At 42.3% G+C, this 23,629-nt stretch overlaps 2 protein-coding genes across 13 annotated transcripts in view; both read right to left on the bottom strand.

Moving 5' to 3' along the window:
• Positions 1-288: 288 nt before the first annotated feature.
• LOC131137836 (dual specificity protein kinase CLK1-like) lies at positions 289-17,807 on the bottom strand. 9 transcript variants are annotated; one of them, XM_058086184.1, is made up of 14 exons: positions 17,362-17,807; positions 8,508-8,685; positions 5,283-5,353; positions 5,106-5,200; positions 3,953-4,097; positions 3,806-3,872; positions 3,584-3,697; positions 3,348-3,514; positions 3,171-3,265; positions 2,968-3,097; positions 2,814-2,896; positions 2,625-2,704; positions 1,353-1,443; positions 289-1,277 (listed from the first exon to the last, which is right to left on the bottom strand). In XM_058086184.1, the coding sequence occupies exons 1-14, from the start codon at positions 17,501-17,503 to the stop codon at positions 1,122-1,124; spliced, it is 1,614 nt and encodes a 537-aa protein (XP_057942167.1). In that variant the 5' UTR covers positions 17,504-17,807; the 3' UTR covers positions 289-1,121. The 9 variants fall into 9 exon arrangements, with proteins under 9 accessions (XP_057942167.1, XP_057942168.1, XP_057942169.1 ...); XM_058086185.1 differs by having other exon boundaries at positions 289-1,274; XM_058086186.1 differs by having other exon boundaries at positions 8,508-8,682.
• Positions 17,808-18,352: 545 nt separating this feature from the next.
• kiaa1191 (KIAA1191 ortholog) overlaps positions 18,353-23,629 on the bottom strand; it is a 28,229-nt gene continuing 22,952 nt past the window's right edge. For 3 of the 4 annotated variants that reach the window (XM_058086198.1, XM_058086200.1, XM_058086199.1), the window contains 8 exons: positions 22,535-22,711; positions 22,391-22,453; positions 22,036-22,211; positions 21,515-21,629; positions 21,286-21,413; positions 21,109-21,212; positions 20,846-21,027; positions 18,353-19,829 (listed from right to left, as the gene is read on the bottom strand). In XM_058086198.1, coding sequence (XP_057942181.1) covers positions 19,615-19,829; positions 20,846-21,027; positions 21,109-21,212; positions 21,286-21,413; positions 21,515-21,629; positions 22,036-22,211; positions 22,391-22,415 — 945 coding nt within the window. In that variant the 5' untranslated portion in view covers positions 22,416-22,453; positions 22,535-22,711 and the 3' untranslated portion in view covers positions 18,353-19,614. Of the gene's footprint in view, positions 19,830-20,845; positions 21,028-21,108; positions 21,213-21,285; positions 21,414-21,514; positions 21,630-22,035; positions 22,212-22,390; positions 22,454-22,534; positions 22,712-23,104; positions 23,262-23,629 lie in introns of those variants that run through there. The other variant, XM_058086197.1, reaches the window with a different exon arrangement.

Here is a 23,629-nt window from a genome sequence, read left to right as displayed (position 1 = left end):
GTCGCCCTTTGTCATTTTTACAGTCATGGAAACGTCTTGATAAATAAACCTCCATCAACCCTTAGTCAGCTCTACCAAGCAGACCATTAGGATGCTTTCTAGGTTGGGTTAAATACATATTGACTTTGGTGCGACTGCAGTTTGCACAGTCTATATCGTCTAATCAGTGGGGGCAAGTTTACCCTCAGTTGCTGTGTATGTGTGTATACTGTACATACTGTATATACTGTATATTTTCAATGTATCAAATCACAAAGTCCAAACATTTGCAGACATGAAATGACCAGAAAGCACTACTTTATTCACCAGTATTCATTTGTAATATTTTTTTTTCCACAAGAACACAAAAACAAAAAAATATCTCTATTATTTATTTTCTAGCTTCACAATTGTATGAAGGCTGGGTATTTTTTTTTTTTTATAAAAAATACAAACAATTAAGCAAAAGATTATACTGCAGGATTATAGCCACCGCAGTAAAGGTATTGGATCGATACTCGTGTGGTAGCTTTGTGTTTTTGTTGTGTTATTCAATTGTATACTATACATGCATACATTGTTTACAAACTCAGGGAATATGGAGGCATATAGGAGCAAGAATCCAAAGTATTTGCTTTTTTTTTTTTTTTTTTACTTATTTTGCAAAATTGACTTGGCTCCAAAAATTTTATGTAATAAGTCGGAATGATGGTATTATTTTGTTGATATTGTTACATTGTTGTGTTTAATTGCTCACAAATAAATATGTTGCCTTTTTAAATTATGATTATGATCGAGGCAAAAATCACAAAATCATTCAATGATCTTGACATGAAGTAAAAAGTATCTGTGATACTGGTCCTGTATTTACTTGGTATCGGCTGAATACCAACATTTGTACAGCAGTATCACTCACCTTTATTAGCGTGTTTAATGAACACAAAGGTGAAGAATGTCTAAGCATCCTTCTATTGTTTGTATGCTGCCCTCGCGGGAGAGGTTTTGACACCCCTGCACTAAATGTGACGACCCAATGTCAAATAAGTGACAGGAATGGTAATAACAACATCATTAATGCCATATTCTAAAGCGGCAGGTCGAGGTAGATGTTGTGTAGTTCTGTGTGTGTGTTTGTGTGTGTGTTAGCTTCGCTTCTGCTTCTGCGTCCTCATGGGGCTGAAGAAGGGGTGCCACAGCGCCTCCTCCATGGTGATGCGTCTGCCCACGTCGTACTCCAGCATGCAGCCAAGCAGATCGAACAGCTGCCTCTCGTCCTCACTCTTCCTCACCATGTACTGCTGAGGAACAAGACGCACACTTGAACTTCCTGTTAGCGATGACGAACGTCTGGCGTCGAGAGGACGAACACGAACCTTAAGTGGTTTGCAGTGTTTCCTGATGTATTCACCAGAGGAGCTCTGCTCGTCAAAGTCCAGTCGCTCGCTGTGTACGTAGTGTTGTTTTCTAAAGACAGTAAGATGCACAAAGATGAGTACTTTTTTTTTGGAGCCTACAAAACCTGGGGTCTTAAAAGTCCTCCTTTTTTTTTTTTAAAAAGGCATTGGCCATATTTTCATTCAGTTGTACAGCACCACAACTTGGACAAACTACACTGGCACCCTTTTCTATGCAGAGAATCACACATCTATTTGGTTGGTGTCCCCCAGGGAACTGTTATGTGACCTTTTTTAGTGTATAGTTTGGTTTAGTTTTTAGTTTCTATTTTTACAGAAGACAGAAGATTTTGACATAGGTTAGGACACGGGTGGGGAAACTACGGCCCAGGGGCCAAATGCTGCCCATTCAAGTGTTTAAATCCGGCCCGCCAGTTACATAAGTTGCATTTTATTTTACAAACTACTTGACCAAAACAGACATTACGTCATCTTGGAAGTCAAATTCCAACATTAAGAAAAGAATAGAGAACAGGCTGAATAGGTGTAAGATATGCTAACACAATGGTTATTCAGCTACACAAAAAATAAACATAATACACAGAAAAGGTGTCCAGTGTTTATGTAACATAAACACTTTTTTCATTCATAAGTCGCTCTGGAGTATAAATCGCAGGAACAGCCAACCTATGAAAAAAAGTGCGACTTATAGTCCGGAAAATATGGTACTTCAACTTTAAACATAAAGTTAAAAACTGGCAACATAACTTGCAAGTCGGATGTCCTATTAGTATATTATATTCTATATATATATATATATATATATATATATATATATATATATATATATATATATATATACACACACACAAAGATATATATTATATTCTTATTAGTATATAAGTAAAAAACAACTGTAAAATAAAATTCCATAGTTGGATGTGGTCTGATGTTTGAAGTGCTCCTAAAAAAGGGACATGAGAACATACAGCTGATAGTATAACACTTTTATATATAAAATTAGACAAATAATTCAAGGAAAATTCTAAGTATAAAATAGTGTGTGTGTGTTAAATATATGTTCTGGCCCCCCGGACAATTTTGTTAACTCAATGCAGCCCACGAGTCTAAATATTTGCCCACCCCTAGATTAGGACACTCAAGCACCGATAAACCTTTATGCGGATGATGCTGGAATTAACCTGTTTTTCTACTTCTAACCTAAACATGGAATAAAAACATCTTTGTGACCTGGTGTGTTTCAGCAGATGTGGAGGGATTGGTCCCAAGATTTTCTCCATCATGGCTAGATGTTCTTTACTGTTGTGGGTCTGAAAACAAAGAGCACAAAAAAGGCAGCAATGACATTCTGGACTAAAAACACAAGCAAAATATGTCATTGTGGGTTTTACAATAGGAATAACCAGACTGATGTGGTACCGGGAAGAGTGTCTGTCCAAGATAGTACTCCATAAGAACGCAGGCCAAACTCCAAACATCACATGATTGATTCCAGCCAAGGTCTGACCACAAAATACAACATGTATTACAGTATTACAAGACTACTAGTACCGTTATGTGTGCATCTGAGTACCTAGTATGACTTCCGGAGCTCGATAGTGGCGGGTCGACACCAGCGGTTCATGCCGTTCATGGTCAAACGTGGCTGTTCCGAAATCCACCACCTTTACATCCACACTCCTCATCTTCCTTTCATCACGTTTCTATTAGAGTAAAGTAAAGTAAAGATGGTTACTTCAGGTCCTGTTGTTATACTGGACACTTTGGGAGCTTTACCATGTCATCGTTGTATTCCAGATTGTAGTCAGAGCAGACAAATAGGATGTTCTCTGGTTTGAGGTCAGTGTGGGTTAACTTATTACGATGCAGGACTGTAAGTAAAAAAAAAAAACCCAAAAAAAACACAAGTTACTTCCCGGGGGTCCTACTGTCTGACAACCATTCCTGACTCACAGCTGACGGCTCTGAAGATCTGAAAGGCCATATGTCGGATCTGCTCCATGCTGTACGGCAGGAAGTCGTTTTGCCGTAGGACCTCATAGGTGCTGAGACCCAGAAGTTCGAACACCATGCACATGTGGCCCTGGTGCTCGAACCACTCCAGCATTCGGACACAGGCACTGGCAAACCGCAAGAAGACGTCAAAAGAAAACATCAGCGCTTATTCTTTCGACTGAAGTCGAACTTACAATCTGTTGTCATCATCCAATGTGTTGATCTCTTCAAGGACTGCAATCTCGGACTTTGCTACATCACTGAAGCTTTTGATGTTCCGCACAATCTTCACGGCTACATTCACACCCCTGTGGAACGAAAATAAAGACAAAATCCTTGTAGATTTAATCAATATTTGCGAGAACTCAAGGCGCAGGAGAGGATTGTACCACAATTGTACCACCAAAGTAACTTACTTGTCTCGATCGATACACTTGACCACCTTTCCAAAGGCTCCTGCTCCCAGTGTAGAGACCACCTCATCTAACAAACATAAACATGGTAGTGGGACTGTTGGCTACCCAATTTGGGATCATTCAGCCAAAGACCAAAAAGTCACATACAGCGTTCCTTCATCACAAGGCCTATGTGGTAGACCATGTGACCCTCTTCTTCATCATAGTCGTGGCTTTGACCAGCTTGACTCTTCCGAACCTCTTCATCGTCATCACTGCTGAAAGCACTGCCATCGGGGCAAGTGGATGGGAGCTGGAAGGGGAGGAGGGGTTGGACTTAAAATCTGGAAAGCATTCGGAATCACCCAACCCCTTGGACTTGAAGCTCTGGAGCCTATCCCAGCTGTCTTCGGGAAGCAAGAGGTGGGGTACACTCTGGACTGGTCGCCAGCCAATCACAGGGCACATATAGACAAACAACCATTCACACTCACATTCATACCTATGGACAATTTGGAGTCGCTAATTAACCTAGCATGTTTTTGGAATGTGGGAGGAAACCGTGGAGAAAACCCACACATGCACGGGGAGCACATGCAAACTCCACACAGAGATGGCCGAGGGTGGAATTGAACTCCGGTCTCCTAGCTGTGAGGTCTGTACACTAACCACTAGACCGCCGTGCAGCCTGGATTCAATATTATTCATTCATTTTCATTTTCTACCGCTTATCCTCACAAGGGTCACGGGGGGGAGGGGGTGCTGGAGCCTATCCCAGCTGTCTTCGGGAGGCGAGAGGTGGGGTACACCCTGGACTGGTCGCCAGCCAATCACAGGGCACAAATAGACAAACAACCATTCACACTCACATTCATACCTATGGACAATTTGGAGTCGCTAATTAACCTAGCATGTTTTTGGAATGTGGGAGGAAACCGTGGAGAAAACTCCACACATAAATGGCCGAGGGTGGAATTGAACTCGGTCTCCTAGCTGTGAGGTCTGTGCGCTAACCACTAGACCAGCCTGGATTCAATATTAATACATTTAATTAATTAATTTCATAGCTAAAGCATAGAAAACCCGTTTTGTTAACATTATTAGAGCCCTGTAAATATGATGTAACACCCCTGGAATTGAACTCAGGTCTCCTAGCTGTGAGGCCTGTGTGCTAACCACTCAACCACTGTGCAGCCCTATATTGGCTTCCACTGCATGTTTATTTCTACTATATGATTTCACTTCACCACTTAAACAACAACAAAGAAGGCAGTCATACATTTAGAAAAAATATAGAAAAAATTTGAAAAAATATACATACCGAGTTGTCCGTCTCTGTGGAGCTATGCTGGGAACACTGGTCGGTGCTTCCGGTTTTTGTCTCAGTAAGGACTTGTGATTTGGCTTCACTGCTGTCTACCAGATAGAACAGAGTGTTAATTTCAGGTTGCACAGATACTCAAAATGACAAGAAAACATCCATTAGGAAATACCTAACCAGGAACCATAATCCTCCTTCCTGCCCATGATGCTGATTCTGGATTGGGTAGCCCCACTTTACCTCCAAACCTGGACAAAGGATAGATCAGGACAGCATATCATGCATGGTGGAACCTCATTGCACACTAATGATGACAGCTGACGCAGCATCATGCCTGATCAATGTTTACCTGACCTAAACAGCACTGCTAGGTGAAAACGGAGCAGTCAAGTCAACTATGGTGACCCCTGACCCTAACTACTAAAACCCTTTAACTCTGAAAAAAATGTTGAAGTCTACATCCAATGCTGGACAAGGACGTAGGATGTCTGCAGCTGCCAACACTGCTGTGAATCCTCTTGGCATCCAAAGCTCGCTCCCGTGCAGTTCTCAGGCCAAAGGTTCCCCAGCCTCCTGCACGACTGATTCCAGCTTCTCTGTTTTCAAAGCTATACATAGTCTCACGCTCTCTCTCTCTCTCTCTCACTCTCTCTGGTGCTACAAGGCTTTCCCCAGCTTCCTGTAGGCTGTCTTGATTACTAACCCCCCATTGAGCGCAGGCGACTATCGCCTCCAGAGAGTTAAGAAGACAACGTGAAACTATGATGGTCCCTATGGGGAAATTAGGTCATTGGAGCAGTCATGGTACATGGCAACAGAGGCTAAAAACATGCTGAAATAAACAACAGTATGGCGTTCATCCGACATCTGTGTGTGTCAACAATAGCTAACCAAGATCAACTCATCAAACTCATGAATGTCTTTTTTAAATTATAAACCATTTTTAAACTAAGTAGATGGCGGCACGGCGGTCGAGTGGTTAGCGCGCAGACCTCACAGCTAGGAGACGAGGGTTCGATTCCACCCTCGGCCATCTCTGTGTGGAGTTTGCATGTTCTCCCCGTGCATGCGTGGGTTTTCTCCGGATACTCCGGTTTCCTCCCACATTCCAAAAACATGCTAGGTTAATTGGCGACTCCAAATTGTCCATAGGTATGAATGTGAGTGTGAATGGTTGTTTGTCTATATGTGCCTTGTGATTGGCTGGCGACCGGTCCAGGGTGTACACCGCCTCTCGCCCAAAGACAGCTGGGATAGGCTCCAGCACCCCCCGCGACCCTCGTGAGGAGAAGCGGTAGAAAATGAATGAATGAATGAAACTAAGTAGACTACAACAGGTTAATGTAAAACAATGGGACCTTATCTGAAGCCCCTGTTATAACGCTGGGCCCTCCCCATAGGGGGTGCAGTTTGAAGGTGGCTGACCAGGTGATTTCTGCCATTGATTCTATTCTACTGCATGGTGTCAATCACTGCGGCAAACGATGTGCTATGTTAGCGCATTTGCCGAGAATGCCCCCCCTTTTTGGAAAAACGGGGATCGTGGAGCCCCCAGCATGTTCTGCTTGAAGGAGGCCCGGCCCTGGGGTAGTCAATCATGTAGATAGTCACCTGGGGTAAGTGGACACCTCAGCATGAAGGCCTAGTAACCTCTTGACTCCCACGACAATTGAGCCACCACTTCGCCACATGTGACACCCTCGGTAGTATAAAGAAAAGAAATAAGCCGTCGACTAGGAATTACGAACAATTTCAAAGTGGGGTGACTGGACACCCCCCCAGGTGAAAAAAAGATGCAGCACCAAATTACTGGCACCAAAGCTGACTAAAACAGAATTAATCATTTTATTCAGCTGTTCTGTTGCCTTGAAGCACTAAACTTTGCTTCTCCAAAAATAGTCATGATTCAAAAAAGCTAAACGACCTTTAGCTGAGTTGATTGACATCTTGACAACTTGGTGTCCACACCATTACAGTTTTCCTCGGCCCGATGTGACGGCTATGCGGACTCGCTTGTGGACACGCACGTCACAAGCGTCATTGCCACATTCAAGGGCAAGGTGCCGCCTCCACAAATAACAGACATTCCACTGACAGCGGGGGGGGCCCTCTCGTCCCTGGGTGTTACTTCTTACTGGGTGTTAGTTCTTACTCACCTTTTCATCACCTCTTGCGCTTTATTAGGGTTGCTGCTACTTGGGGGAATAACAATCTGATCGCTAGCGATTTAGAATCAATTACATGAATAGGTTAAATCAACTGCGAAAGCTTATTCTAATTATCCATTCATTATAAAGAGATGCGTTCAAATTAAATACAGTATGATAAGCGACCATTAACAGACTCCCCAAAGACAGAAAAAGTGTCCATAAGGTCAGCAGCCCTTGACGAATGTCCATCAACAGTGAGGAAGACACACAGGCTAGTTGTCAACATGCAAATTGTTGTCACTCACTTATGAGCCTCCCAAAGCGCTGCCAGAGGGTGTCGAGTGTAGCGAGTAGCACGCTGCCAAGCTGCAGCTATCCACTACTGAAATGGCTCTGTTATTTTAGTATAATCCTTTTCAGTTTAAATCGTATGACTAAACAAAAATTTTTTTTTTGGACGGCGTCCCTCAGGATTCACTTCTGGGTAACCTAGAATTCTTTATGGAAGATGGAAAGCTGCCATTTTTTTTTAGATTTCCATCTATTTGGTTTGAGAATTTATATTTTGTTATGATACAGAAACAACTAAATGCCCACTCGTGGGATTGACTCGGAATTTGCAATAAACATTCCTGGTTTAAAGAATATGTCGGAAAGATTTTACTGGGTTCATTGAGTGATTTTTTTCCTCCTCCTTTTTCTGTTTTAATGACACAAAAAAGCTTGTGGGTTTTTTGATTTGATTTAAATAAAAATATTTTTTTGTCAAATTTTAAATAGAAATCTAATTTAATCTTATTCCCTATTTAGATTAAAATTATATATATGTTTTTACATGTAAGAAATATACAGTAATTTTTTATTACTTTAAAATGTTATGTTTTCTCAAGCATGCAAGAGTTTAAATTAATAGGTTAAAACAAAGTAAGTGTGAAGTGAGCAAATATGGTCAATATTGAAATCATCCAGCAATTAAACAAGTGACAAATTAACTATTATTCAAAAATTAGTGTTTTATCTTGTGTTTCCATAAAATTAGTTGGAATTAGATTTAAAATAATATTTTGCACTTGCCTTATTGAACGGCGCTCCGATTTGGGTTCCGTCTCTCCCCTGCTTTCGATGCTCTTTGGTCTCCTGCCGGTTTAGTAACATACAGTCCTCCTCCTGCAACCCCCCCCCATGGGTGGAACGTGAGCGCCGAATACTTCACTGCCTGGCTGCCAAAAAAGTGGGGACAAAATTGGCTTGCCTGGTGCAATAAAACATGATGTCCTTCAGAAAAGCCAAGACGTGGACATTCCCGGCGACCATTGAGGTGGTAGTAAAAGTCTCAGCCAGCTGCAGTGAAATGGGACACGAGGTGTGGGGCGAAGTGCTGCCGCCCCGACACGGATCGTGACCCAGCACGGGGCTCCTCTTTCGTCCTGCTGGGAAAAAAAAACAAAAACAAGATTCTAATTTGGATGTTTTTATTAGCAGATAATGGGTATGTTATATAAAAGGTACATCACGCCTCGCTGTGCCTTATGGGTAACATGGGAACACGAGTATTGCCTAGTACTGCAAAATCACAAAAAAGGTAGTTGCTAACCTTGCTAGGGCTCTGTTCTAAAAAGTCAAAAGCCGAATAAATTGGTCAATTGTTCATTCCATATTCTGGATGAAACAAAACATCTTAGTTGTTGGTGGTGTTCATCAGGGCTCCTCTTTAAACCCATTGTTAATTTGTACATCTGACAAGGTGGTCATTCTCTCTTTGAGCACAATAGTCACATTATTAAACTCAGTGGAGATTCTTTGCCTCGAAAGGCTTCGCTAAATCTGTTCGTTGGCTTGTAGTCGAAGGTGGAGCTAAACGAGACAAGTTATGCTAGCTCACATTTATAATGGTTTTCTTTCGAGTTGTGCAGCAAACACCTGTCGTTAGCCTTACTGTAAGCAAGCAACAAGGCTAAATCGAAAAAGCCAAGCTAAAATTAACATTACAACACCATCGGTGACACAAAATTCCACTCGGGATGTGGGAGTCGGTGAGACACCGCAACAATTTCCACCAGCTGCTTAAAGTGGGCGGGAGCGGTTTGTTATTAGATATGGAACTTATGATGGTTACGTAACACATTTAGGGAACAACTTGACATATGAAATCCTTGCCTGTGGAGTCGTTATTAAGAACACGATTTGCACAATTGTTTGGAATACTATCCGCAAAAGGTACAGTAGTTAGCATCCACCCACTGTACTGCGCTGTCATTGGTCAAGAGTAGTCAATAAAACTAAACCGATCGAATGTTTACTGCCATCGTTAACCTCAGGGTTTTTGTATGTCTACACTTGACATAAAAACGCAAAAATAACCTCACTTTTATCATCGGGGCATAGTTGAAATTGTGAAAAATGACACTGCGGGCATGCTTCTGTCAGACTTACATACAGTACGTATGTAAGTAAGTTAAAAAACATGTATAGGAAGTACTGCAAATTAGTTACTTTACTCTTTCAGGTTACTTTTATAGAAGTAATATTCGTTTCTGGTTTGCCCCAGTCAGTTTTGCACATAGTCACGTACAGTGGAACCTCGGTCAGTGACCGCCCCGGTTAAGGTGTTTTTTGGTTAACAATTTGTGTGCATTCTCTGGTTAGCGTACAATATGGCATGCGTTTTATCATGTTTTAATACAATGCATGAGTCTATTATGCAAATTTTTTCTACCCGTTGCCTTGAGTTGTAGCCTCCTATAGAGCAGCTACACACAATAACCCGCAGAGAAAAGTTTTTTTTTCTTCATAATTTATATGTATTTGGTATTGTTGATTACGTGTAAACTACATGTGTACATTGGATTTACATAATTTCATATGGTAAATATTGATTCAGTTGGCGTCTGTTTCTGTTAGAGTCGGACCTTCCAGAACAAATCAATGATGCTAACCAAGGCTCCACTGCATTGGCTTCATTAGTTAAAATCTGAGGAAAACAAAATACCGCAAAAAAATCAAAACAAAGAAAAATTTGACCGATTAGCCTGTCCAATGTCTTCAGTTGTTGCTGACACAAGCAGCATTTTCCCGCACATGATTAATTCCAGTGGGTACGAGGCGGTACTTTTATTTACTATTTCATTTATCGGAAAGCTTGTTACACACAAACACACACACACTCGGTAATGGAGAGTATGTCGTGCGGCGTCACTTGTATCGACAGACAGCCGTTAAAGCTTTCGGCTGGGATTAAAAGTCTGAGAGTCGATCAATCAGGAAGATGCGATTATTACAGAATGCCTTTATAATCAATTGTAGTACCGTACTTTTTTCATGATTGTTATTATTATTATTATTATTTTGATTGGGTGGGAGAAATCAAAGACAAGTGTTTGGTAACCATTCTATTTTGCTTTGCATAGAATATTTGCAGAGTAATGCACATTTTGGAAACAATAAATGCAATGGGGTGAAAATTTCAGGACTATGACAGATGTAAATACAGTATTAAGACTAGGATTTGACAATACCGTATATTGTCTAATCTTCCGTTTTGTACATGAAGCCGGTAAGGCACAAGAAAAAAAAAATATTGAACTGAAGCCTTTTACATGGAGTTCAAAAGTTGACAGGGACAGCCAGCCTGGCTCACTTTAATGTCCACTTGAATCATGGTGACACTGTGTGTGTGTGTGTGTGTGTTGCAACCGGCCATATCTCAGCAGCAGCAGCAGCAGCAGATTCAGAGCCAGATCATCTCTCTCCCTCTCCATCTATCTCTACATCTCTCTCCCTCTCTCTCTCTGCTGTGATTACTTGAGTAAAAAGAGCGCTGCGTCGCAGAGAACCAATTTTCCTAATGCACAGGCACACACACACACACAGTACTGTTATTGATGAGGTAAATGGGGAGGGGGGCAACACAGGGGCACACATAGTGCTGGGAAATGTCGAGAGAGAGAGAGAGACAGGGAAAGCGAGAGGGAGAGGGAGGAGAGTGGCAACAAGGGAGAAGGACAAGCTGGACGGGGGACAAAGACAAGGGACAAGTGGCGGACAAGAGGGGGGGGCGGGATGGAGGAGCGGGACGAGGAAAGCCAGATGTTCTAGGATGGCAAAGGACGTCCAGAATGAGGGAGCGGATGACTCCTTTAGAATGTTGTTTTTTTTATGCGTGTTGGGAGAAGGACCTTGCAAGACAGGCAGATGGAATGATACTGCTTTTGTGTCTCAGCCAGTGATTCCTTCCACTTGAAGTACCCAGAAGGGACACAAAAAAAAATGGGATTACACAGGCACAAAGTCCGTCCAAAGTACCCAGAGACCAAAGGAAGAGCTTTTGTTGTCCACCGTGGGCATGGCTTAAATGTAGAAGCCATTTTTTTAACCAAAGACTAAAGCAGAGGAGGTTTTATCAGGAGGAGGCAGCACCTTTTGGGTAAAGGCACTTCGAGGAGTCTGGAGTTTCCTTAGGAAGATTTTTTAGGAACATTTCAATTTGGACAAAAACTGCTCGTCAAGGACAAGATCTCAACATCTCCACTTTTCAACCACAGGTAATTCCCGAACTAAATGCTGAAATTGTACAACAAGACGCTGCTTCAATGATGGAAAACCCGAAACAGGTTTTTAGGTTCTAAAATCAGAATCAAGTCTTAAGAGCCTTGGTCGCCCCTCCTTAACATCCAAAAGGAACCAGAACTGGAAGTCTTCTCCATCCATCCATTGTTCCATTTTGATTCCAGATTGTTGTCTATCCCAGTTGACTTCAGGCCAAAAGTGGACTACAACCCTGGACTAGTCTCAACTGTCAAGTTGGAATTGATCCCACCACCACAAAACTCATCTCTGTGAACCACTACACCTTTTCCAGGAACTTGACCAAAAATCTTCAATCCCGCCAGTTTCTCATCCCTTGAGATTATTGGCCAAAGCTGAGTCAGCCAATTGTTTGCAAATGGACGGCGACTAGATGATGATGATGATGATGATGATGAGCGGGACACACCACAAAGGGCTACCATGCTTTAGCCACGAATGCTAACTGATGCATCAACTTCAACCTTTTGTTCATCCGGATGTCAGGGTTCTCTGATAAATTTGGACTTCTACCACTACCTGTCTCTAAAGATCCTTAGGAGACTACTCCGGATGTCTTACTAACTTCAGGACATCCCTTCCATAAACTTCCTTGAAATTTTGCCAGATCAGGATATTATGAAGTTGGTTCTCCCAGTCTGTCATAGCTTCTATGCAAACTAGCCTTCAAAAAAGCAACAGCGACAAGAAAAGGACAAGTTCATCATTTGCGATCATCATCACCGGGGCAACCGGAGAGAAAGAGAAAGCGAAAGAGAAAGAGAGAGAGAGAGAGAGAGAGGGAGTGCAGCAGCATGGGACTCAGCTGCTTCAAATCCTGGAAACATGACAGAGCAGGCCTCAAAGGTGACCCACTCTATCCACATATTACTTCTTAATCCCACTTGGTCATCTACGTATGTGTGTTTCGTCCTTGGGGTGGTGGGTGGGGGGGGGGGGGGGGGGATGCTGACTCAAAGTTTTCAAGGTTCTGAGGCCAAACTCCATGCTTGATTTGACTTTGAAGAGGGGAGGGCGAAATAATTCGAGGGTACAACGAAAAACCAAACGTACATACAACGTACCCGGTCATTAGCATAATGTAAATGTGAAATATTCCATCACTGCCTCTGTTACTACCTCAGTCATTCATTCATTCATTTTCTACCGCTTTTCCTCACGAGGGTCGCGGGGGGTGCTGGAGCTGGAGCCTATCCCAGCTGTCTTCGGGCGTGAGGCGGGGTACACCCTGGACTGGTGGCCAGCCAATAACAGGGCACATATAGACAAACAACCATTCACACTCACATTCATACCTATGGACAATTTGGAGTGGCCAATTAACCTAGCATGTTTTTGGAATGTGGGAGGAAACCGGCGTACCCGGAGAAAACCCACGCATGCACGGGGAGAACATGCAAACTCCGAAGCTGGAATTGAACCCTTGTCTCCTAGCTGTGAGGTCTGCGCGCTAACCACTCGACCGCCGTGCCGCCCCAGAGCGATACAGTATCAAGCAAAAAAGACCAGTTTGTGACGTGCGATACTGTACAAAAACCGAGAAAAAATTAGGGCGAAAGAATGCATAATCGTATGAAAACTGGGGTGTACAAAACTGAGGTTTGTCTGTATGTTTTGGTATAGCGAAAGAAAAAATATTTTGTGTCTAGAACCTTCAGGTTACTGTATAGTATTTGAAATATTCCTAGCAAGAAGAGCGTGCCGAGGTCTAGGCTGCAGGTATCTATGGACTGTTGACAATAATTGATATAGTATAGAGCCTTGTCCTCTTGTGATCTTGTCTTGCATTAACGTAATCGGATTTCCTCATTTGCTCTAATCATTCAATAGCCTCTACCTCAAGACTGACATTGGCTAGTCTGGAAAAAAAAAAAAACACTCGATTAGCCATCTTGGTAAAAAAAAACTTTCACTGCAAAAACAATTAAAAGCAGAGCTGTGTTTGTGTCTTTAGGGAACCGAGACGTGTTGGCCAGTCCAGGCTCGTATTTCTTCTTGTCCAACAGCGCCGGCCAGGGGGACGAGTGGCTGAAAAGCCTCAACAAGGGGGTCTGGATCCCTTTCACAGGTATAAAAGACAAATGAGTCCTTTTGTAGGCTTGTTTAGTTTGGTTCAACCTTGTACTTCATGTGCTTCAGACATTGCTAAGCAACTTTGTTTGGAATTGTCCCGCCGTGTGATGGTCTATCCAGTTTTACCACAGATCAGTAAACAAGTCTTTCTGTTGATCCTACGGACATTTGGACTGTCTCCTCTGTAGGTGTTTTTGGTCAGCGCCTGGAGGAGACGGTGCTGTATGAGCGGCGTTATGGTGTCCGCTCGGTTCCCCTGGTGGTGGAGCAATGTGTCAACTTCATACGAGAGCGAGGCTTACAGGAGGTTGGCTTGTTTCGCCAGCCAGGACGGGCCAGTCTGGTGAGAGAGCTGCAAGAGGCGTTTGATGCCGGGGAACGGCCCTCGTTCGACAGGTGCGGTTACTCCATCTTCCTGTATGCCTCGTCACTGTTGACATTTTCAGACTGGGAATTTGACTTGTTCTGCCTGCAGTAACACAGATGTCCACACGGTGGCATCATTGCTGAAACTCTACTTGAGACAGCTTCCAGAACCTTTGGTTCCTTACAGTCACTACCAGGACTTCCTGCTCTGCGGCACAAAGCTTTCCAATGACCCCATAGAGGTGATGTCTCACTATGTCTTGAATGCAAAAATGGTAATGGTAATGTTTTAATTTCATTTGAACATGCATCAGATTACAATTGAATGCATCACATAATCAGTTCACAGTTCCACATGTCCAAAAGGAGTAGGAAGAAGCAAAGCTTATTAAATCCTACCCCTCCATCTGGTACTTTTACAATCAGTAACTGTTACATTTGTTCACTTCCTGCTTTCCTAATATAATTTAGTTTTTTTGTATTATTTTATAATTTTTTAAAACTTTATTTTATTTATTTTTTTACTATATATATATATATATATATATATATATATATATATATAGATTTTTTTCATTTTTAATTTTCTTTATTTTTTGTCACATACCGAAATACGAGGTGATATGACCATACAATGACATAATGGGTACCATAGTAAGTGTCAATATAGTGATATATATATATATATATATATATATATATATATATATATATATATATATATATATATATATATATATATATATATATATATATATATATATATATATATATATATATAGCACATCATGACTGGTTCAAGACTCTTCATCCTTGTATTTAGCAAACATCAACTGCTTGTATTGTTTCTTGAATTGGCTCATCGTTGTGCATTGTTTGAGGTCCTTACTCAATCCATTCCATAGTTTGATTCCACATACTGAAATGCTATGGCTTTTTAACGTAGTCCTAGCATATAGTATTGGATGACATTTTTAGGTAATTGGTTATTTTTAGCCAACAAAAAGGCCGCATTAAACATTTTTTTTTTTTGCTGTTTCAGGGTCTAGAGGAGTTAAGGAATCTTCTTCAAGAGTTGCCAGTGGCCAATTATAATCTTCTGAAGTTCATTTGCCAGTGAGTACTTTCACAAACCCGAACTATATCAAAAAAGGAGGAGGTCCTGAGTTAACCTTTCCACTTGTTTTTCTTGTGCAAAGGTTTCTTAATGAAGTCCAGAGTCATTCAAAAGGGAACAAGATGAGCTGCCAGAATCTGGCTACAGTATTTGGACCTAATATTCTACGAGCCAAGGCTGAGGACCTACAAAGCATCATGGGAGGTATATGCTGTATCAGGATGCTTTATGTTATGAATTCTGGATCTCACTTGGTGTAGTTTTTGGTACAGAGTGTTAAAAATACCCCCCAAAAATGCATTCCAGGTGCAGCACTAGTCCAGGTCCTGATGTTAGAGCTGATCCGAGAGCATGAGTCTCTGTTCTCAAGAGTCTCTGCACCAGTTCCTGCACATCATGACGGAGGTTTTCAGGCGTCACCAAGTGCTCTGAGACAACCTCATTTACACCAGCCGCCATGCCTTCGTCAGATGTCCCTGCCGCTTATTACAGAGCGATGCGGCGAGTCGGGACACAATGCTCTGGATGGCCGCAATACCAGGTACTCTACGTGAACCCTGACTTCCACAGTACTGCAGTCATCAATCCGCCGTATCTGATAGAACTTGGGAAGACTAACTTGAGTTTTTCTTGCTTTCTGTAGCTGTAGCTCCTCTGCGGCTAATGCCACATCAAACGTATCCTCAGGCCACAAAAGATTCCTAGGCCACCGCTACACGTCCTCCCATCCGGAGAACTGCTTCTACCCCGTGCCTTCCTCAAGTCAGGCCTTGCAACATCAACCCGACGGGAACAATACTGATTACCACCAGCACCTCTCTAGTTGCGGGTCGTCCCCTGCCAGTGCCCAAAACAAGCAGCCTAGATCAGTCCACATGGGCTGGATCGAAGCCTGGTCAGGTCTGGGAGACACAGTGGGTCATCTATGGAGTTCTGGTGCCACACAAGACACAGGTGAAGGGGCTGATGTTTCTCAAGTAGTCAGTCCGGGCAGCAGTGATGCGCAGGAAGACAGCAGTCCGTCTGTTTACGACAATTTGAAAATAACATCTCAAAGTCCGATGATGGAGGACGTCACTGGTGAACATTTAGAGAACAACGCTGAGGGAGAATCTGGCGAAGAACCAGACGAGGCATGGCAGACGGTGGATGAATCCTCATCGTGGTCTTCCTGTGAGATTTTACCATTCGACAAGAGCAGTGATCCTGAGGTTAGTCCTGATATGACGTTAAAGAGGTCACACTCAAGTCAAGTAGAAGAAAACTGCCAGGAACAGAAGAACATTGATAGCGAGGGTGACGAAGGACACCACTTAAACTCTCCAACATCCGTCTCAATCCTGAGCCCCATCAGCACTGGGAGCTCAGAGGTGTTCCTCCCCTCGGGTCCTCCTCCAGAACTTCCGGGTAGTGAGCCTCAGTCGCAATCCAGTGATGCTCAATCGCTTCTGGCTGAGCTTCGGCAGCAGATGGCCCAGCAGAAGACCGAGTACCAGGCCAGGATACAGAGGTAAATCAGGTCTTTTACTTGCATCTTTTAAAAGATGGACACTAGAATCCTTAAGTCCAATTGTCAATCTGTTCTAGCTCAGTCTTTAGGCTTACGGTTAAAAAAATTCACAAACTAAGAAGTGGTTTGGAAGGATTAAAGAAGTGTTTAGTATTCGGTCGTGTTTCAATGTCATATGTGTACATACCAAAATACTTTAAACCGGTCCCAAATAATTCATTCATTCATTCATTTTCTACCGCTTTTTCCTCACGAGGGTCGTGGGGGTGCTGGAGCCTATCCCAGCTGTCTTTTGGGTGAGAGGCGGGGTACACCCTGGACTGGTCGCCAGCCAATCACAGGGCAAATATAGACAAACAACCATTCACACTCACATTCATGGTCCCAAATAATTGATCATGGAAATGCAACAAAACCGAACTATACTTCTTGATCAGTACCACAACAAATACTTACCGTGCTCTAATGACGCCTCTGTCCCTTGCCCCAGATTGGAACGCTGCAATGACGCCCTCCAGCGACAGGTGGCGGTACTGCGAGAGGGTCTGGAGCAGCAGAAGCGGAGCCAGAGTGTAGCCGAGGTCAAGATCCGCAACATGGAAAGGGCCAAGGCTGCTGCAGATCGGCGGAACTCGACACTGCAGAACGAGATGGAGCTGTTCTTTCAGATGTATGGGAAGATGAGAACACGGGAGGGATTGGCTGATGATGATGATGATGATGGAGTGAGGGGAAGGCGAGAACGCACCTTAAAGAGCCTGTGAGAATGGAGGGAAAAGGGAGAATTAGTGGTTCAATCTTTCGATAAGTTTCACCACTTTTCTCTCAACCTTGGAGTCGTGTTTTGCTATTTTATACACTTAAGACACAGAGGAAGCCTTGCTATGTTCACTTTGCATGAATGCGCTTTCATAATAAAAGACAGAAAATACATTTTAGCTGTCAACTCTATTGAAACAAAACATTTAGTCCAGGTACCAACCTCTCGCAAATGAAATTATATTAGCTGCATTGCAGGAAATGCTTAAATACGAAAGACAAAAGGCCTTATTTCCAATGAGAATTGAACATTTATTCTCAAATGCAGTCAAAAGCAATGCTGAGACTTTCTGAATCAAGCTCAAGTCTCATGAAGAAACAATTTCGAGACAGACTTCAGTCCCGTTTAGTCACAGAGAAAGACATTTAATCGTCACGACTGCTTAAGGACAAGGGAACGCCACAGCGGGATGTCAGGTACGCCATAAAGGGTAACAGGTACGCAACAGTCTATTGTGCCAGTGAGGCGACTGGTCCTCTTACTGAAAAAAAAAAAAAAGTGCAATAAAGACAAATCTTCACATATTGGACATCCAACCAAACAATCTGTCAAATAAAAACCACTGTGGAACTGTTTGACATCACAGGATGAATCTAATTATGTATTTGTTTTTTTTTTTTAGGAGTCTTTTTGTTAAAAAAAAAAACATCTGCATTTAAACATTAGTGGTTTCTACTTCAAAACAAACCCTTCATATTTGACCACTTGAGTGTACTGCAGTCATCTCTTTGCTACACATACGCAAATACATATTCATTAAAACATCTAAATAATAAAGACATAAAACAATAAAATGTGGAATATTCAAGCGCGCAAGTTAGCTTGTTTTATAATTTTTTTTTTGCTTCAAGATACTACATTTCGATTCCATGAGTCATTAGTTAGTGCAGCATGACAAATGAACAAATGTCATGTCCCTGGTGGTTCATAGCAAGCTAAGGTGCAATCATAAGAGGCTATTTAAAAGGCTTTATGAAAAGTTAAATTAAGAGAAAGCCTGTTAGACCAGTGTATGCCGACACTTAAAATATGGCCATGTTAGAAGTTGGTTTGGGATATTCTGAGTTTTAGATGTTGAGGGTCACAATGTACAATACAACAATAGCTCACTTTGTAGCTTTAATCTTAACAGAGGTCCATTGGCTTGCAAGTGACCGCCAACATTGAATAGGCTTAAAGTTTGTAGATTTTTGACAGATTTTTCATGGAAATGTTGGCCACCGACTTAGGCCACAAGAAAATTTGACTTATAGTCACAAAACGTCTATACAGCAAACTTCAATGCCATTTATCCTTACTAGTGTCGTGGGTATGCTGGAGCCTACCCCAGCTGACCTCAAATGAGAAGCCGGATACACCCTGATCACCAGTCAATTGCAGCCCTTTTTTGGGGAAAAGATTAAATTTCCATGAATTGTATGGTGATACTTTCTTTCTATATATGAAGAAATAGGAGGTCCCTTAGCCGGTTGCTGCGGTAGCTAGTTAACTGCCTTGGAAAAAAATGGAACTTCTAATGACAAATGCCTGAAGCTGTACAATTCGGCAAAATAAAGTAAACCTTTCCATTATTTCCCATGGAGGATTTTTTTTTCTAAATATGAACAAATTGGTGGACCATGACCTGGCTAGATTAAAGTGTGCTGCCATGCACTAATTTAATGGAATACTAGCATGATTTTACATTAGATTTTTTTGTCTCAAAGAGCTGCCATAAATGTAGGTTAATGGGATGTCAACCACATTGAAATGTAATATAATGATGATTATGGACCAGGCCGCGCATGTTTCACATTCACTGACTCAACTGAATGATGACTGATGATGACTTCATAATAAGGAGCAGCGGCCAATCAGGTAACAGGAGAGACGTAACACTTCATCGGCGCCTAGAAGCCGGAGGGCGTGAGGATGTTCATGTCCCGCGGCTTGAGCTTGTGCGGGCGCGCCCCCTGTCGCCGACCCTCCACCGCCGGGATCTCCATTTTGGGCGGCGCCACCTTCTGGGCGTCGGGGCCGTCAGCTGTCAGCGTGCCCTGTGACTTCATGACCTCCATGGCGCTCGGCTTCTGGGCGCCGCGGTACGCCTGCAGGGCAAAGCCTGCTACATAAAGACAGAAAAAAAGGAGGATTAGCTTCCCTCGTGAGATAAAAACGAGCTCCGAACTAACCATAGTTGCATTTGGGAGTCTGAAGTCGAGAATGTACACAGACAATTCTAGCTATTATTAATCACACAATAAATGAAAATTTGGTAATTTTGCCGGCCTTAATATTCTGTATTGCCATGTGCATATCTCCTCATCTCTCACCTCCACAGAGGCAGGAAGGAAGGAAGGAAGCAAATTCACGCTGTGCATTGTTTCCAGCACAAAGGCATAAACCCACTGAGCTCTTTAGTTAGTCATATAGCCTCTCTGTTTCGGTGGGTGTGTGCATACACAGAGCGTTACGTAGTCGCAATTAAATTGGATTTTTCGTGGAAATTTTTTTCAGTGTAGTTTTTTTTTAAAAATAATGTTAAAATCTAATCTTGTACTATTTTCATATTATTTTTATTCATTTATTGCTTGATTTTAACATTTAATGCACATTTTACCTTTTATCTGTGGTTTTCCTGTACACTGTAGTTACTATCTTTCATTGGAGTAAAAGGGGGCTAGTGGTAAGATTTGGTTTGGCTAAGATATTTTATGGGAAAAAGTATGCAAAATTATCTTATTAATTATTCATCACCATTTGATAAAGAATAGTATTTAGATTTTGTTCTTACCTACCTAAAGTCATGCAAAAGGCTTGCGCTGGGTGGGAAAAAAAAACAACTCTAAAAAAGGTTCTCCTCTACAGGCTGCTGCTGGTCAAAAACATCAGCAGGTATTATATACCATACGCAACATCCAACGTGGTTGCCAGTCTGAAGGTCGCCCATTCACTTATTAACCCGCCGCCTGTTTTGTTTATGTAGGACTACAACATGACGTCACCTCTGTGTTTACACAGGCACAGATTGCTTGTTAAATATATTTATGAGTGATATTTAAGATTTCCTGACTGTGAGCAGGTATTCAAATTCCCTTTTTATGCAGGTTTACATTGTGAAAAATGTCATATTTTATTAACCTGCATTAGAGGCATCAGAGCCCAGATCGGAGGTGGACTTGTGCACGAGTGGCCGCGGCCCAAAAACGCCCCAGCGTTCCAGCACTCCGCCTCCCACCGCCGCCCCATCTCCTCCTACCAGGTCCACGCTGCTGTTGGAGGAGCTGACGCTGATGTCAGAGCTCGTGCTGCTGAACCAGCTCCTGCATGAAACATGAACAAGTTACACATTAGCTCGGATGCTGTCACATGGTTGCTCGGCATGTTGATTTGTTTGTGTGTACCTGCGCTGCTGTTTAGGGGAGGTGTGGGGAGTGGTGGATGGAGTTGACTGGGCAGAGGAGTTCTGGCGCTCCTCTCGGGCCTCCATGCTCTGGATCTGCATTTTCTGCACAGCGGCGTCACAATGAGTGTAGCACTTTTGTTATGTTGTTTATCCTCTTGCTCTGCATGTGTCCTACCTGGAAGGATTCGGGCATACGATGGAGGTGACGCGTCTCTTCTGCCTTAAGGCCTTTGTGAGGAGTGTAGCTGGTATCCGTCAATCCCACCTTCTGCTCAAACTTGTACATGCTGTCGTGAGTCTGCTCTGAAAAGACAAAAGTAAACAAGAAATGCCTAATGTCTGTGTATGCACACACACAACTAGAAAAAATATACTAATGCAGACAATTGCTGTCACAATCTTACTGGTGATGAGGGAGTTGAGGATGATGGAGGAAGCCTTGGTCTTCACCACGCTTTGTGACCTGGAGGGGGCACTGTCAGGTAAGTTAGACTGACGCGATGCACCGCCTTCATCCTCCTGGTGAAAAATACAAACAAATTTAAGTTAAAATGCAGTTTAACGTAACACTAATTGTTTTGTTTTCCAGTACATTATAAACATGCAAAATATACAAACATACAAGGTGTCCAAAAAATTTTATTGTAATTTTATGAGACAAAAAGTTATATTACATAATATTAATGGTATATATTAATCATATTCAATCACCATTTACAACCCTAGTGAGCACAAGTGGGATAGAAAGTGGATGGATGGTTATTTTAACGTGTGACAGCCCTAATTATTATGAAATTGGCAATTGGCAAAATACTATTGGATTTGAGTTATAACATTATGAGTCAAAAAAGTGGAGGTTATGAAATAATAAACCTTAGATAAGTATAGTAGTATGTACTGTATGTGGTGTGGGAGATGGTCTCACCTCAACCAGCTGGTTAAACTTCCTATCTGGCACAACCGGGCGCCTCCACAGGTTGGTGATGTTGATGTCATGGGGGGGCGTGGACATGGGGGCCTCCAGGTTGTCGTCGTAACTTATGGCCCTTCGGGTCATCCCGATGGGGAGCTTCATCCCACCCATCCCGGAGCCTTCGATGGCTGTGGGTACATATGATCGTTGATCGTCACTTGATACTCCAAAATGGGGATTCATTTTGAATGCAAAATGTGTTAAATTTGAGGATAACTAAGGTTGCTGCGCTCTTGTCACATGCTCAACAAAATAAAACTTCCCTAGTCATTAAAATGAATATTGCTTTTCCAATGCAAAAACTCACCTGGTAAGTCTCCTGAACCAGACATTGCTTCTGCACTATTATAAAGGTAAGATTTACCAGGACCTGAGGGAAAAGGTAATAATTATGCATAATTACATCCATTTTCAACAAGATCCAGAACAGAAATGATGGTAATGTGCATACGTATGATTAAAGCAGGAGTGTAGAGCAGGCAGTAGAGAGGTTCATCCCGGCCTGAGGTGGTTCTGTGCTGCGGACAGGACTGATGGAGAATCCACTGAGGTTACATGAGGTGAGCTAAGAACATAAAGGCCCGCTGGCAATACATTATGGGTACGCAGCCAGACCAGGAAGGAGGAACTGCAGGAAAAGCAGACGTGCCAAAAAGCCATCAGCTAAAAAAAAAATCACCTGCTTTTGGAAAATGACACAGTTAAAAGGCTGACGTCATCACAAGGACTAATACATATAAAAGGAATGACTATCTTCAACAACACGAATTGTTTCATCTAAACAACAGTGTGAGGGTATGTCAGCTTTGCCGAATTTGAAAACAGATGCCAAAACGTCACATACTTTCGTATAATGAGTTTTAAAACAACGTATGAAGACAAAGATCCCCAGCATACTTCATTTTGGCGGTTGTGACTGCGGTCTGGCATAGCAACATAGCGGAACAAGTCGCTGCAGAAGGATAAAAAGTTGCCACATAGTTGGCACCCTAACGACATATCTTGTCTATTTTTGCCTTACCAGGAATGGATTCCGTGGATTCGGGGAGGCTATAGGGTCACCCGTACCCCTTCGGTGATGAGTGGACTGTTTGTGGAATGACTGAATATTCGCTCGGCGGCCATTATTAACGGACTTGTTATATTGAAGGACTTCCGGGATGGATGAATTGGAACATCCCGTTGCCATCTCGCGAGAATAGTGGTAGTACTAGTAGTTTCGCTAACACTGTTTTTTTAGATTAACCAACATTCGTGACCTATATTCAGTCGACTCATTTTTACATTATATATTATGTTATCAGTAAGCAATAATTACATTTTAATATTACACCAACAAGCCCACAGTTGCATGAAATAGAAGTGGATGTCTCCATCTAGTGTCCAACGTGTAGCTTTGCACATTCTCAAACATTTATAGCAATGTAAAAGTATAAAATATCAAATACACAATCTAAGACAAATGATATATGCTTTTGTGTTGTGATTGTGCACATACTCTTACCCAACTTAAGAGAATTATAAAAAAAACAAAAGACCTACTGCC

The sequence above is a fragment of the Doryrhamphus excisus genome, chromosome 11 (assembly GCF_030265055.1).
Source record: "Doryrhamphus excisus isolate RoL2022-K1 chromosome 11, RoL_Dexc_1.0, whole genome shotgun sequence".
NCBI lineage: Eukaryota > Metazoa > Chordata > Actinopteri > Syngnathiformes > Syngnathidae > Doryrhamphus > Doryrhamphus excisus.
Note: the sequence above shows the minus strand (reverse complement) of the source record. Positions and strands in the feature narration are given on the sequence as shown.